The sequence below is a fragment of the Aspergillus thermomutatus genome (assembly GCF_002237265.1).
Source record: "Aspergillus thermomutatus strain HMR AF 39 chromosome Unknown NODE_443, whole genome shotgun sequence".
Classification (NCBI taxonomy): Eukaryota; Fungi; Ascomycota; class Eurotiomycetes; order Eurotiales; family Aspergillaceae; genus Aspergillus; species Aspergillus thermomutatus.
Genome location: NW_020798493.1, coordinates 1 through 13,614, shown reverse-complemented (window position 1 = coordinate 13,614; position 13,614 = coordinate 1). Strand labels below are relative to the sequence as shown.

Below are 13,614 nucleotides of genomic sequence, written 5' to 3'. Positions count from 1 at the left end.
AAAGTGGTAAGATGGCACAAGTATTCATTATATATAATTGACATCAATCTCTCCATCACAATGACTTTTATTATATATATGTGTGTGTATTATTCCCTAGTAAGTGATTATTAAGTAGTTGGAAAGTATTTAGTTAAATTCATTACGTATGTATCTGAATTTATAATATATATCTACAGTCCTTCTGAATTACTCTTCTTTTTAGAAAAAGAAAAAAAAACACAATCAGAACCCTTTAATATTAATTATTTACTAACTATTTATTAGTTCCATTCCAGTATGGGAACTTTCAAGTAAGGAAGCCATGTAAAACCGCCATGACATCGAAGTGCTCTTTAACTGCTTAACAGATGATCAGTTTACCACCTTAAGCTTCATCCACGGGAGACCACACAGGCGCCTAGTTTTCATTTGTCGGCTCCAGAGTGATATTACCACAATCAAAAAGAACAAAGTAGGCACATTTGTTAATATCCTTGCAGCAATCATTGCGATTTCCACAGGAACTGCAAGGAACCTTGTGCCCCATTTCAGCAACCTTCTTGCGCATGTCCGTGACATGGACCTAAGTATTCAGTAAGAGTTGATCAAGCAGTCAGAAAGCAGTCAAATATTACTTACAGTGCCATTTTTTTTCACCGGTAAAGAAGGGGTACCTGCATCAACAGACATAGCGCAAACGAAGTGAGTATCTGCAGAAGTACTTGCTCCGCCACCATCCTGCGAGTCCACCGCAGAGAACAACCGCTTGTACCATTCTAAGCAGTTGCTAAGCGTTTAGTAATCGGCTTACAGCAACTTTATAACCACTTACTTGTAGCCTCATCGACTGTCTTCTGGGGCACCCGGCCACCACTATTTCCCTCCTGCAATTCAATATCGCCATGAGTTTCAAGGTGAGTGCGAAGGTTATTGGTTGCGGTGTATTTTTTCTAAGTGATTAACAACTGATTAGCAAGTACTTGAGTATTAGTTAAAGATCCATACTCGCGACTTCGAGCAGTCCGGCACCCGACAAAAGAGCTCCCCGTAGTAGATCTTGATCGAGCCATCCTCCCTCTGAGCAGTTTCTAAGCAGTTAGAAACCATTTAGGTGATATTTAAGCAAGGTAAAATTAAGGCTCACCTCTTCGTAGGGGGGCAGCTCGAGGCGACCGTCAGCCACCTCACTCAAATACCTGATATACCATTTCTGAAAAAGAAAATTAGATGTCTGCAATGGAATCAGTTATTCATTGATTCTTAATAAAAACTTACATTCGTGGCAAGGGAGGCCATGAGGATTTTTGTGAGGGCGTTGTAAATGCTGCGAAAGTGGTTGTGCGTGATGAAATCTTTTTCGGGAAGGTAAAGTGTCATGCGAGTATCACATGATTGCTCAGGTAATTACATAAGTGGACTCCACTCACGCGACCCAAATAACGACCCCGACTCATCTGCAACCACGCTCAGGCTGACTGTAGCCCACGCTGAACAAGCCCTAAAGGGTACAGAAAATAATGTAACTAACTAATCTGTCATTATGAATAAGAGTGAGCTAGAAACTTCTCTATTTGATTATGGTTTATGTTGTTAATATATAGGGAGAGAAAGAAAAGGCCTAGTTACAGCAAAAACACTGAGGTTTTGACAATCCTCATCAAGCTGTGGACCTGAGCGGATATATTTTCTTCTGTCGAAGTATAGGAGTTACTGAAATACTATTACCCTGAAAGAGTGACTGTTATGATGTTATTTTAGTACAGTGGAATAAGTTTTCTGATATCTTCTTTCAAGATGACAGAAGGCTATTCTTTGTTCTCGTTCGACTCGAGACTAAATCTAAGTCGATAGTCAGGCATCTGATATATTTTGGCTCCAGAGATATAGCGTACATGAAACAACTGTTGAATATCACTATGCAATTCTGCTTCAGCACAGCAAAAGAGAGTGTACATGATAGGTTTGATCTTGCTTTCCTATGATTATATGTTGTAAGTTCAGCCTGAACTTCTCTAATTCAGTGAGAATATACCAGTCGCCAACTCTTATAGTAAACTTTTCATAAATTGTCGTATCAACTCTATAATGGAACTCAAAACACATGGTTCTGCTTGCATGATCTATATTCTTACACATGCCGTGGCATCACCATTTATTATTAAACACCTCCCCCTTCACATAATTTATCATCTCACTCACTGGTGAGAGGTGGTCCTGCCCGCTCCCAAACAGCATACCTTGTCGCATCACCTTCCGATAGTTCTTGCCTGGCGATACCTTCCCCAGAACATATTCCTGCCGTGTCTCGACACGGGTCGGGACGGGGATGGAACGGCCAACAACTGCCTCCATGCCCTGCCAGGCGAAGGTGATAGCCTCCTTGGCGCCGCCGGGGATGCCCGCAGCGTCCAGCATTAAGATCCGCGTATTCGGGTAGTGTTTTTGGATATACTGGGTGATGTTGGGATTGTAAGCCCCGCCGCCGCACATGAAGATCTCATCGATCGGCAGGTCCTTGGGAGCATAGCGACGATAGTGGTCCACGATGGCCTGAGCGGTGATACGAGTGATGGTGGCGACCACATCATCTGGGCTGAGTCCCTTGTTTTCCGCCTTGCGGATGAGGTCGAATGCCAAGGTGTCCCGAAACACTTCGCGGCCAGTGGTCTTGGGGGGATCGAGCCGGAAGTATCGGTGGTTTTGGAGGAACTCATCGACAAGTTCCTGGTCGACCGTGCCACGGGCGCCCATCTCGCCATCTTTGTCGTACTCCTGCTCGCCGTTGGTGTAGTGGCGGACCACGGCATCAATGAAAACATTGCCAGGGCCGGTATCGAAATCGTAGCAGGCATCGATGCCTCCGTGCGAGTCAGGTGGGATAAAACATACGTTGGCGATCCCGCCGATGTTCTGACAGGCGCGCAGCTTGGTCGGGTGGTGTAGTAGCAAGGCATCAAAAAAGGCGATGAGCGGCGCGCCCTGGCGGCCGGCAGCCTGGTCACTGACTCGAAAGTCCGTGACGGTGGTGATTCCGGTGCGAGCAGCCAAGAAAGAGCCCTCGGCCATGGTGAGCGCGCTGCGTACTTCCCCTGGCTCAGGCATGGAGAGGAGCCAGATGGTCTGACCGTGAGATCCGATAACATCGATGGTCGACATGTCGACCTCGTAGTCCTGGCAGAACTGCTTGACGGCAGCCGCAAATGTCTCTCCCAGAATGACGTTGACTTCCGATAGCTCCGACGGGGAGGTCTTATTGTGAAGGATAATGTTCATGACCCGCTTCTTGATGGTCTGCTCGAGGGGGATTTCTCCATACTACGGCGAGGACATGGTGTGTCAGTGTCTCCTTCGCACCCACTGTCACTGCGTTTAGGATACCTGCGCGACGTACCTTAAGAAGCTCGAAATGCATGGGAGACTCCGGAGTCTCCTGACGAAAATGGCATAGAGCGCAGTCAATTCCATCCTGCAAGTTTATGTCAGACCCCGTTATTTGTCTCCCACATCGACCTTGGCGATACCACTCACCATTGATGTACCGCTGTTCAAGCCCAGGACCGTCAAGTCCAGGGCCTGGCGGGTGGGAGCACCGTTGACAGTCATAGCTGGTAGCCGGAGAAGGTGTATCGGTAGTAACTAAACCCGGCCATTGGACTTCAGCGGACGGAGCAAGGGATTAAATAGATTGGCACAGTCAGCTTCCATCTTATTTGCCTTCATATGAGTATTGCGAGCCCTCACAGCCAAGCCCACGGAACGTCATTGGCCTGAATTCCAACCATCCCTGCTTTGTCATTGGCTGGACGTGTAAATTGCTAAACGGTTGAGCGCTTAAATGGTAAAAGGCTAAATGGCCAAAAGGCTAAACGGCCGAAAATTTACTAGGACGCCCTCCGCATTTTGCCTTCTCCCCAAGTTTTCGCCATCCTGCGGACGTACGGAGTACATTTTGATACTATGCCGGACGAAACTCCTCCAAAGCGCCTCAATCCACCTTTATTTTATGGATCGGTTTGGCCGGGGCTTGGTATGGAGCAGGGGATCAGGCCCCAGGCTAATATTTAAATCGATCTCCTCCCCCAGCATTTCCCCGCCCCCGGCATTGGTCTCCTTTCCACTATTTGCAAGCTCGAACGGCCTGTGCATGAACTCGGCGGTTTGATATCTTTTTTTCAAAGGTCAATGCATCATGGGGTACACCACCCTTTGGAAGCGGCTTTCGCCTGCGCAGCTCAATGCGGCAATCCAGATTTTCTCCCTTGTTTGCATATTCTTCGAGGGCTATGACCAAGGGGTCATGGGAGGCGTCAACAGCGCGCCCACTTATGTTGTCGAGGTCGGCATTGGCAAGTCTGATGGCACGGTGACTGATACCACCCACCAGGGGGGTATTGTCAGTATCTACTATCTCGGATGCATCTTTGGTTGCTTTGCAGGCGGCTGGCTGGCCGACCGCATCGGTCGAATCAATGGTCTTCTGATCGGCTCTCTCTTTGCGTTGGTTGGAGGTGCTCTGCAAGCTGCAGCCCAAAGCTCCGACTTCATGCTGGTTGCCAGAGTCGTGACAGGCGTCGGTACTGGAGGTATGTCCCGCCTGGTGAGGATACTCGTTGCAATTGGCCTCTGCTGACTTTGTATCTACTAGCATTGACCGGTATAACGCCAGTTCTGGTGGCAGAGACTTCTTCAGCAGAACACCGTGGGGGGTTTTTGGGATATGTCTTCATTGCCAACTGCAAGTCTCACCTGCTGGAATGCACTTATAGTAGGAATATTGACTGACATCTTCTAGACCTAGGGATTTCGGTGGCATATTGGATGGCTTTTGGACTCGCCTTTATCAATCACGGTTATTCCGACATCCGGTGGCGGTTTCTGCTCGCTTTTCAATGTGTCCCCGCCCTGATACTGGTGCTGTTCATCAAAATGCTACCAGATAGCCCGCGTTTTCTTGCATCGGTTGGTCGTAACGACGAGGCTCGGGACCTGCTGACCAGGGTCCGCTGCCATAAAGCCACCCCCTCCGAGATTGACCATGAATACCTGGAAATCGTTGCGTCCGCTCAAGACAGCAAGCCCAGTTCTCCTGTTCAATTTGTCAAAATCCTGTTTGGCAAGGGTGGCAGACCAGGTTCCAATCTTGGTCGACGGGCCTGGCTTTGTGTATGGCTTCAGATCATGGCATCGTGGACGGGTATTACAGTAAGTTCTGTGACGTCCTGCATAGTGGGCACAATCATGACTTACATGATCACAGGCTGTTACGGCATATTCCCCTGTTCTTCTCAAGCAAGCTGGTTATAGTGAGATCACTCAAAATGGTCTTGCAGGAGGACTGAACACAATTGGCATTTTGGGCACAATAATAAGTGCGCATATTGTGGATCGACTTGGCCGGAGAAAGTGTTTGATGCTAGGATCTACGATCCTGTTTATTGTTGAACTTGTGGTAAGTCTTCATCAATTATTACCCTGTTAAGAGCAGAAACTAATGTAATTATTGTTGCAGGCGGGGTCCGTCTATGAAGGCTCACTTCATAACCCAAATAAAGCTGCACAGTTTGCACCAGCTGCGGTGGCAATGCTCTTCCTCTTTAACCTGGGCTATGCTGCGACCTGGGGAACGGTGGCCTTCCTTGTGCCAACAGAGATTTTCCCATCGGATCTTAGGGCGCAAGGGAACGGCTTCGGCATCACTGGTTGGGCTATTGGAGTAGGTATGACTACATTGGTCAACCCCATCATGTTTGGAACCATGAAGAGTCGAAGCTACTTCCTCCTTGCTGGGCTCAATCTTCTCTGGATTCCAATCGTGTACCTGTTATATCCCGAGACTCGCAATCGGTCCCTCGAATCGATTGACGCGTTGTTCTCCACGTCCAGCCCGTTCTATTGGGACATGGAGCGAGCCTATCAACTTCATAGTGACGTGCTCGCGGAGAAAGGAGCGCGGAAACTTTGTGACGAGGATGGCACGAAAGTAGCAGGTCAAGAAACAACCCACGAAGAATTCCATGAGACGGCAACGGTTGGTGTCTAATGTGTACGCTATCTCATCGCAGATACAGGTTTTGGTTTGGGGTTATAAAGTTGGCATTCTATGTTCTGATCCCTTGAATATGAAAATGTACAGGCCGCTACCGGCCAATTCCAAATCTATCTTAGGGAGCACTCTGATCTTGACTCATGGAGGACGAGGTCTTATATCAGCCAACATTACTTAGCTTACAATAGGCTGCGCTGATGATAACCGCCAGAAGCGTAGGGAGACATGGACTCCGCAGTCAAGCATGATGTGGGCAACTGTAATTTGTAGGGCCCATCTGTGCACTTCTACTACATTGTTGATAGGCATTGTACGCGCATCGATGAACTAATGCAAATCTGGCGTCTCCACAGATCTTGTGACTTTTTGGGCGACTACTCCGCCTGTTTCATGTCTGCCATGCTTCAGTCTTAACAAGCAATGGTTGAAGGACGGGCCGGTCATCCCCTTCCCCAATGGAATGGGCCTCTCTCTTAATCACTGGTGAAATGTGTGCAAAAAGCCGCGAAATAGCCATTAGGCATGGCAGTCTCTGGCTGGGATGGTGCTTTGACCTACAGGGAGCTGGATCGCGCGGCCACCCAGCTTGCTGCTTCGCTTGTCGCTCATGATGCAAAACCATTGCTATATGTGCCATATGTAGTGGGAAGTCATGATAGACTATTATAGCTGTGCTGGTGCTATGTTCATTCTTCTGGACCCCTCACATCCCTCCATGCGACTCAGGAAGCTTTTGCGAGCATGTGAATGCTGGCTATATGGTCTTAGTTACACAGGCTTCTATGTGCCTGAAGTTGGCCGAGAATATCATCATTACTAGAGAAACCAGAGGAGATAAATGTCTGACGCATCATTCTAGCCTGTTGCTGGGTACCCGACACTGCTGGCCTACATCATCTTCACACCAGGCATAATGGGGCCTCCTAAGGGCGTTATCGTGCCTCATCCCACACACACGGCCGCTGCCAGGGAGCAGACCTGTGCCTTCCCCCTGGCCCCAGATCAAGGGTCCTCCAGTTCTCTTCATATGCTTTCAGTGTCGATATAATGCAGATCCTGACTATTCTACTTGCCCGGGGGACTATGTATGACCCTTCCGACACCAAACATGATTAGATATTACTTGAGGGCGCCTGTCCGCTCAGTGTGATGTATGTATTTCTCACCCCCTCCATGGCAGCGACTCTTTGTGCTAATCAACCAGAATTGGCGGAAATGGTGATACTCCTGAGAGAGCCAAAGAGGCGGGTACTATAATAATTAAACCATTACTATCCCCCTTTAAACTCTCTACCCTTATTGACTGCTTGCCTCTTTAAGAGTGTTCAATTACTTTATACTAGTGCTTAGTGTATTTATATTCTTTCCTTATATACATACTCTCCTTCTTCTTTCTTTACACTGAGTATTTTCTAATATCACCATACATTTCGTATGCTTGGATTGTCTGTCATACTAAGTTGGATCTGGACTGACTCCACTGGGCATGCTGGGAGGTGGTATTGCGGTTTAGTATCCTGCAGATGGTCTTTCAGAACGCTCGTCATCATCAAGGCTCGGTCATTCTCCGGAATTTTGACCTAAGGTTCTCTCTGCTGAAGTCTGATGACATGAGAATTTACCTAAGAAAGCAGACCATATGCTGCACGGCTACTGCCACGCCACTTGAGCCATTGCTCATAAGTTTTTGCCTTGCAAAAAGTACTCCTCGGAGCACCTCAGCACTTATTATGCATCTTTCTCATGCGCAATACAATAGAGTCAGCCTCTCCTTCCTGTAGCAGGCAATCAAGGTCGTCTATCAGGGGAGCCCCTCCCTGCCCTGGCTCCATTCAGCCATCTTGCGCATGACCAGAAAGGACGTACCACTCTGACAATGCTTCTTTCTGGAGCACGTATCATCAGGGAGCATCTGCCGCTTATAGATCTTTACATCATTGCTCCCCCAAGAAATCTAAACATCTCACGGATAGCCCACAGGGAGCTTATGCAGCTGTGATTGGTTTTAGGGGCCATGATAGCAATGGTGAAGGCTGCTGTTTCATGAACCCTCTCTCGATTCATTGCAAAGTCAGATATCATCATTGGTCAAATTCCTCCTTGTCCGCGTTACAGCCAACTATGAACATACAGTTTCACGATTCTTGCAGTACGTCCAGCTTCAGCAGTATTGATGGTCCCGCACGATTCTCTATCCCTTAGAGAGATCGCAGGACACTGCACCGACTAGCCGCTGAATGCCTGATTCGGCTGTCTGGTGCATCACCAGGCAGTTTAGTCACGGACTTCATTTGAGTATCATCTGCATCTCGGGATACATCCCATCCCTCGCCTGGCCAGATCAATGTCATCTCTATCAAAGGAGAGCTACGATGGATCAGGTCCTTGGCGCCGCTGAATGTCCCAGCTCAGGGCTCGCTCGACAGCTCGCTGATAGACTTTCGGATCCCATCACACTGTTCCCGAACATCCCGATTGCTCTTTGGCGGCGCTGGAAGAAAGCAGGGAAGAATGGCCTTGAAAGGCATTAAGCTCTGCTTTATGAATGCTTCCTATACAGGGCATCGCTGCATGCCAACTGAATACCTCATAGGAAAGGTTAGATAACACCTACTTAATGTTCCTACCACTGTAATAAATCATGTCCAGTATTACTTGAACTTAATAGAGCGGAATTAGGATGTGAACACAGTGGGAGCTTATTTTAATTATGATATTAGCTATTAATAATCTATCACTGCCTTTCACTGACTTTTTCTCTACTGGAATTGCTTTATGCAGGTAACAAGAGTAGGTCTGTGAAAATAATGTAAAATATTGCACTGCACCTATCTAAACCCTAGATCTTAAATGCACGCATGCCTCTCTGATAATTTATAGTTTATCCTCCCGATCCACCCAGATTCTTCTTGCCAGAAGAAAAATCCGAGGTTGCCACTGCTGGTCTGATTGATTTTTATTCCGTTTTCTTCTCCCCAATGGTTAAGTCAGAATATCAACCTATCTTCATTCACAACACTCACAGTATCTAGTCCTCATGCATATCCTTGTCCTTATTTTGTAGATAATTCCCACAGCTGAGGAACCTAAATTAGTTCATTATAGATAGCCTTTACCTCGATATTACGCTTTGTGACGAGTAACCAAAAAAGAATCATATCATGGGAATGGAACATAAGACATCAATTACTATATTTCCGGTCTGATGTAAATAAACTATGCAGTTAGAGAATCATAATGGTCGCGCCACATCTTGTCAATTACACCATGACTCAAGCATATTAAGACATCAAAATCATCTGATGTTTTTGCTATCCGGATTTCTTCGTGTACCTTGGATGGTCTTTCAACTAAAAATTGCTAACCTTGTCTTGTCTGAACTGTAAGTGACTCAAATTATAATCTTTCGCCACCCATTCTATCTTTATATGCAGTGGCCTGATATTAGCTTTAGATTTGATGAGGACAGTGCCTCATCTTATAGAGTGATATAAAGGGTATTCACAGTCTTACAGTACTAATTAATATAGAGGTTTGAAAAAGAAGCCCTCCCTTCGCCATGTCGTCTCAATACAACTACCATTATGAGCCAGCCAGTTCAATGGCCTCTCGTCGCATCATTGAAGAAGATTCTTATCAAACAACTCCACAAGCAACCGATACCGACACCATCCCCTTATATGGCCAAGTGACGTCTGAAGACTTGTCGTCAACGTTTGATCCAGAGATTATCGACATGCAACTTAAAGAAGAGATGTTAAGGAGAAAGGTTGCTCTTCAAGAGTCTAAGGTAAGCACCGCGAGACCTTTCAATACATATTTTTTGATTAATTATGCTCACTGAATCAGAAAAAAGATGGAGACTCTGCTGCAAAGGCGAAGGATGGGCGATGAATCAAGCATAAATTATAAGCCCCGGTCACTGGGAAAAAGTCCTGAACTTAATGACAAACAATATGGCAGAAATAAGAGTCTGTTGATGATCTCTCCCAATAGATCTCATGTAACAAACATTAAGCTCCCTCAGAGAAACTGGGTTGCTTTATTCCCCAATCAAATTAAGCTGGCCGCAGCACACAATATAGATCATGCCACTCAGCTGGTTGATTATTTGGGTGTAACGAGATGCTGTAAATACATCAAAGGTTGCTGTCCATTCATCAGATAGGTGATCAAGACAGGACAGGTCACTATGGACATGTACAGCAGGTCGCAGAAGCAAGCACCTACACCTAACTTGACTTCTGATAGTGACCCAGAGGCCGACATAAATGATCGAACAAGTTTGCACTTGATCATTTTTGCATGCAGCAGTTTTTATTTACTCCTAGCACTCTGGTAAAAAAGCTCCCTTGACGATCATGCCCGTCTTTACTCCCAAAAATGAACACTAACTCTGAACTAATAGGTTGATATACAAATCACATTGCACTGTTAGGGATGAGAATCAAAGCCTGCCTCGATCCTATGAACGATCAATTCACCAAATCATCGCAAACAAACTAAATGAGCTTGAAGAGGCCGCCCCTATAGAGCCTCTTGTTTCATGGCTGAGGTCAACGCAGCCTGCCGAAACTCCATGGTTCGAGTCCAACAACATCACATGGTAGGAAGTTGATCCATCTCGGTTGAAAGCGCGGGGATTTCTCGCTAACCTGGGTGACAGCTCCATTTGCTTAGAACCCGTCCTCGAACAGCATACAGTGCATGCTCTACAGTGTCGCCATGTTTTCCATGATCATTGTCTTGAAAGATGGTTCTTGAGGGCTCATAACAGCTGCCCATTGTGTCAGAGGGCATTAATTGAGGTCTGTGACATATGTCTGGATTTTGCCGATTTTGCCGTGTGAAATATTGAAGATATCCACCATGCCGCGCAATACTAGTAATGAAAACATGATATCAGAGGAATCTATTTTACTTGAATGGCTGCAGAGCTGAATAAACACCTGTATGAACATGAAAAGAAAACGCTCGAGTGAATTTCTCAATAGTTCTTCCATATGATCTGCATGTATTTCATGACATATTTGCAATCATAACTCTAATTATTGTTCTAAAGATACTTCCAAAGCTGTCTCAAGAGCTTTTTGCGCAAGGCTGAAAAGACAGTAGTAGCTCGGTCCACTATCAAGGATTGGGATTTTACTTTACTGATCCAAGGTACTTGCGGGCGAGACTCGGCCTTATTTTGTGGCCTGACCAAGTGACACCTCTCGGTCCCGAACCATGACGAAGTAAATCAATCGTGCCAATAGAAAAGCTAGACAGCATTCCCTTCTACGTGTCATTAAAATCGGCCATATCCATGTAGCAGATCTCGCTTGGTTTATATATTTAACAATCTTAACTGGTATCCGTATCCGAGGTTGTACATCTGAACAAGACACACATCATGCCGTTCATGTCATATGCTCATGTACTAGAACTAAGACGGTGGTTGGAAGGGACCAGAGCAAATGTGATCTGTTACGGATCCGATGACTATGCAGATAAGATCAAGAGATGGAGTGATACTTGTGAGCAAGACGCAGTGTGTTCCCTCCGCTCGCTCGTTCTACTTGCCATGGTGACTGATTTCCAGCCAGGGTGCTATAGTCGAAGTTACTTGTACATCAGAAGTGTCTGAAGCAGTGCAGTTTGCCCGAAAGAACCATATCAAGTTTGTCACCAAGGCTGGTGGACATTCAACCACTGGGTCGTCTGCTAGCCACGGTGGACTGGTCATAAGCCTGACCAAAATGCGACATGTCGTAACCGACCCTGCCTCCAAAACCGTGTGTGTCCAGGGAGGAGCTATTTGGGACGATGTTAACGAGTCCACTGCACCTTATGGCTTGGCAGTGGTTGGATCCACTGCAAGCCACACAGGAGTTGCAGGGCCGACGTTGGGGGGTGGCTTTGGGTGGTTAACTGGGCGATACGGCCTGATTGCCGACAATCTACTAAGCGTCCGAATGGTTTTAGCGGACGGTACCATCGTGGAGGCATCCGACGAGAGCCATCAGGACTTATTCTGGGCAGTGCGCGGCGCAGGACAAGCCTTTGGAATTGTGACAGAACTCGTTTTTCGGGCTCATGACCTTGCCGCGCCAGTTTATGGTGGAACGCTCATTTTCACTGTGGATCGCTTACCGGGAATTCTCGAATTCGCCAAGCGTTTTGATGAGCAGCAAGATGAAGACAGTGGCCTTTTCTTTGGGCTGGCGGCGCCATCAGCTGCTGATCGCACGGCTATCTTGGTTTTGCCATTCTATAATGGCAGTCAAGAGAAAGCCGACGAGTTCTTCGCGCCGTTGCTCTCTCTGAGCCCCTCCATGAACAAAACGTCTATGATGTCCTACAAGGAGCTTAATAGAGTTGCAAATGTCGATCCAGTACCAGAGGGCCGGAAATGTTTTAGTGGGACCAAAGTATACATGCCACTTGATAAGCATTTGGTCAATGATTTGTGGGAACATTTCGACGCGATTATGGAAAAATATCCGCGATCGAGACACAGCGTGCTGATGTTTGAGCTCATACCTTATGGGAAGACAATCGAAGTCCCTATCGACGCCACAGCCTGTGCTGATCGAGGACGATACTACAACGTCGCCATACTTCTGTGCTGGTATGACCCTGGGCATGACGCCGCAATGCATACATACTTGCGTGCCCTACTCTCCAAAATCAAGAAATCGGACTGTTATGCTGGACAAAAAGAGAATGTGCAAGCCTATGCTAATTTTGCTGGTGAGAGGCCCTGATATTATCCTTCTATCTCGATTATATACTGATAGCCCACTGTAGGACATGAAACTGGAGCCAGCTACCTCTTCAGGGACAATCTGCCCCGATTGCAGGCTCTGAAGAGCAAATATGATCCGCACAATATATTCTCCAAGTGGCATAATCTCATCTCTTTTACAGAAAGGCACTCATGACAGCACTCATGACTATAGGGTTTAAGTTGGGTTCTTTGATGATGAACTTCTTTTTTCGCTGCTTGAGAATTTAAATGTTATTTTTTGCATTGAACAAAGGATACTCATTGTTGATAGGAATTACTGTCAAAAGGATACATATGTATGACCTTATGAGCAATGAATACTACATCTGAGACAGTCTAAGATCTCACCACTAAAAGACTCATAGAAGAACTTTTCACCACGAACAGAACCCCACAGACCTTGGATGGGCTGATGAAGGGCCAATATAAATCCAAAAGACAAATATGGACATGTGCAATGGGGTTCTGATCACCACACCACAGAAAGCTCAACACTGCCAAAGTGCCTAGAAAGTGAAATACACGATTCAACTCAGCTGAAACAGAAAAGAGACACCGGAAAAGTAGGACAGAGCAATTTCATCGACGATTCCTACCCAACCCCCTTCCCCCCCCCCCCCCCCCCCCCCCCCTCCCCCTTCCACCCAATTTCCATATATAACACAAATAACACAAATTTGAATTTTTTATTATGTTTATTGATTTTTTTCAATTTGTTTTTCTTTTATCGTTAATAGTCTGTAATAGTCTTATGAACCCTACAGCATCATGCCGGATCAATCTCGAACGAACAATCAGAAATCATTAAGAAAAA

General features: G+C 46.3%; 4 protein-coding genes across 4 annotated transcripts; 2 read left to right on the top strand and 2 right to left on the bottom strand.

Annotated features, from left to right (window-relative positions):
- Nucleotides 1-758: 758 nt before the first annotated feature.
- On the bottom strand, nucleotides 759-1,278 carry CDV56_102017 (uncharacterized protein; the record flags this gene model as incomplete). The annotated part of the gene is made up of 5 exons (XM_026755636.1): nucleotides 759-769; nucleotides 815-932; nucleotides 988-1,059; nucleotides 1,127-1,192; nucleotides 1,258-1,278. The coding sequence occupies 5 exons, from the start codon at nucleotides 1,276-1,278 to the stop codon at nucleotides 759-761; spliced, it is 288 nt and encodes a 95-aa protein (XP_026609681.1).
- An 862-nt stretch (nucleotides 1,279-2,140) lies between these two features.
- CDV56_101708 (UPF0075 domain protein) lies at nucleotides 2,141-3,585 on the bottom strand (the record flags this gene model as incomplete). Its single annotated transcript, XM_026755327.1, has 4 exons — nucleotides 2,141-2,154; nucleotides 2,220-3,297; nucleotides 3,374-3,448; nucleotides 3,511-3,585. 4 exons carry the CDS (start codon nucleotides 3,583-3,585, stop codon nucleotides 2,141-2,143), a joined length of 1,242 nt encoding a protein of 413 aa, XP_026609680.1.
- A 586-nt stretch (nucleotides 3,586-4,171) lies between these two features.
- CDV56_101360 (putative MFS sugar transporter) lies at nucleotides 4,172-6,022 on the top strand (the record flags this gene model as incomplete). Its single annotated transcript, XM_026754979.1, has 4 exons — nucleotides 4,172-4,565; nucleotides 4,775-5,184; nucleotides 5,240-5,431; nucleotides 5,492-6,022. The coding sequence occupies 4 exons, from the start codon at nucleotides 4,172-4,174 to the stop codon at nucleotides 6,020-6,022; spliced, it is 1,527 nt and encodes a 508-aa protein (XP_026609679.1).
- A 3,565-nt stretch (nucleotides 6,023-9,587) lies between these two features.
- CDV56_100280 (FAD-binding oxidoreductase) lies at nucleotides 9,588-12,777 on the top strand (the record flags this gene model as incomplete). The annotated part of the gene is made up of 2 exons (XM_026753899.1): nucleotides 9,588-9,818; nucleotides 11,617-12,777. The coding sequence occupies 2 exons, from the start codon at nucleotides 9,588-9,590 to the stop codon at nucleotides 12,775-12,777; spliced, it is 1,392 nt and encodes a 463-aa protein (XP_026609678.1).
- Between the last annotated feature and the right edge of the window lie 837 nt (nucleotides 12,778-13,614).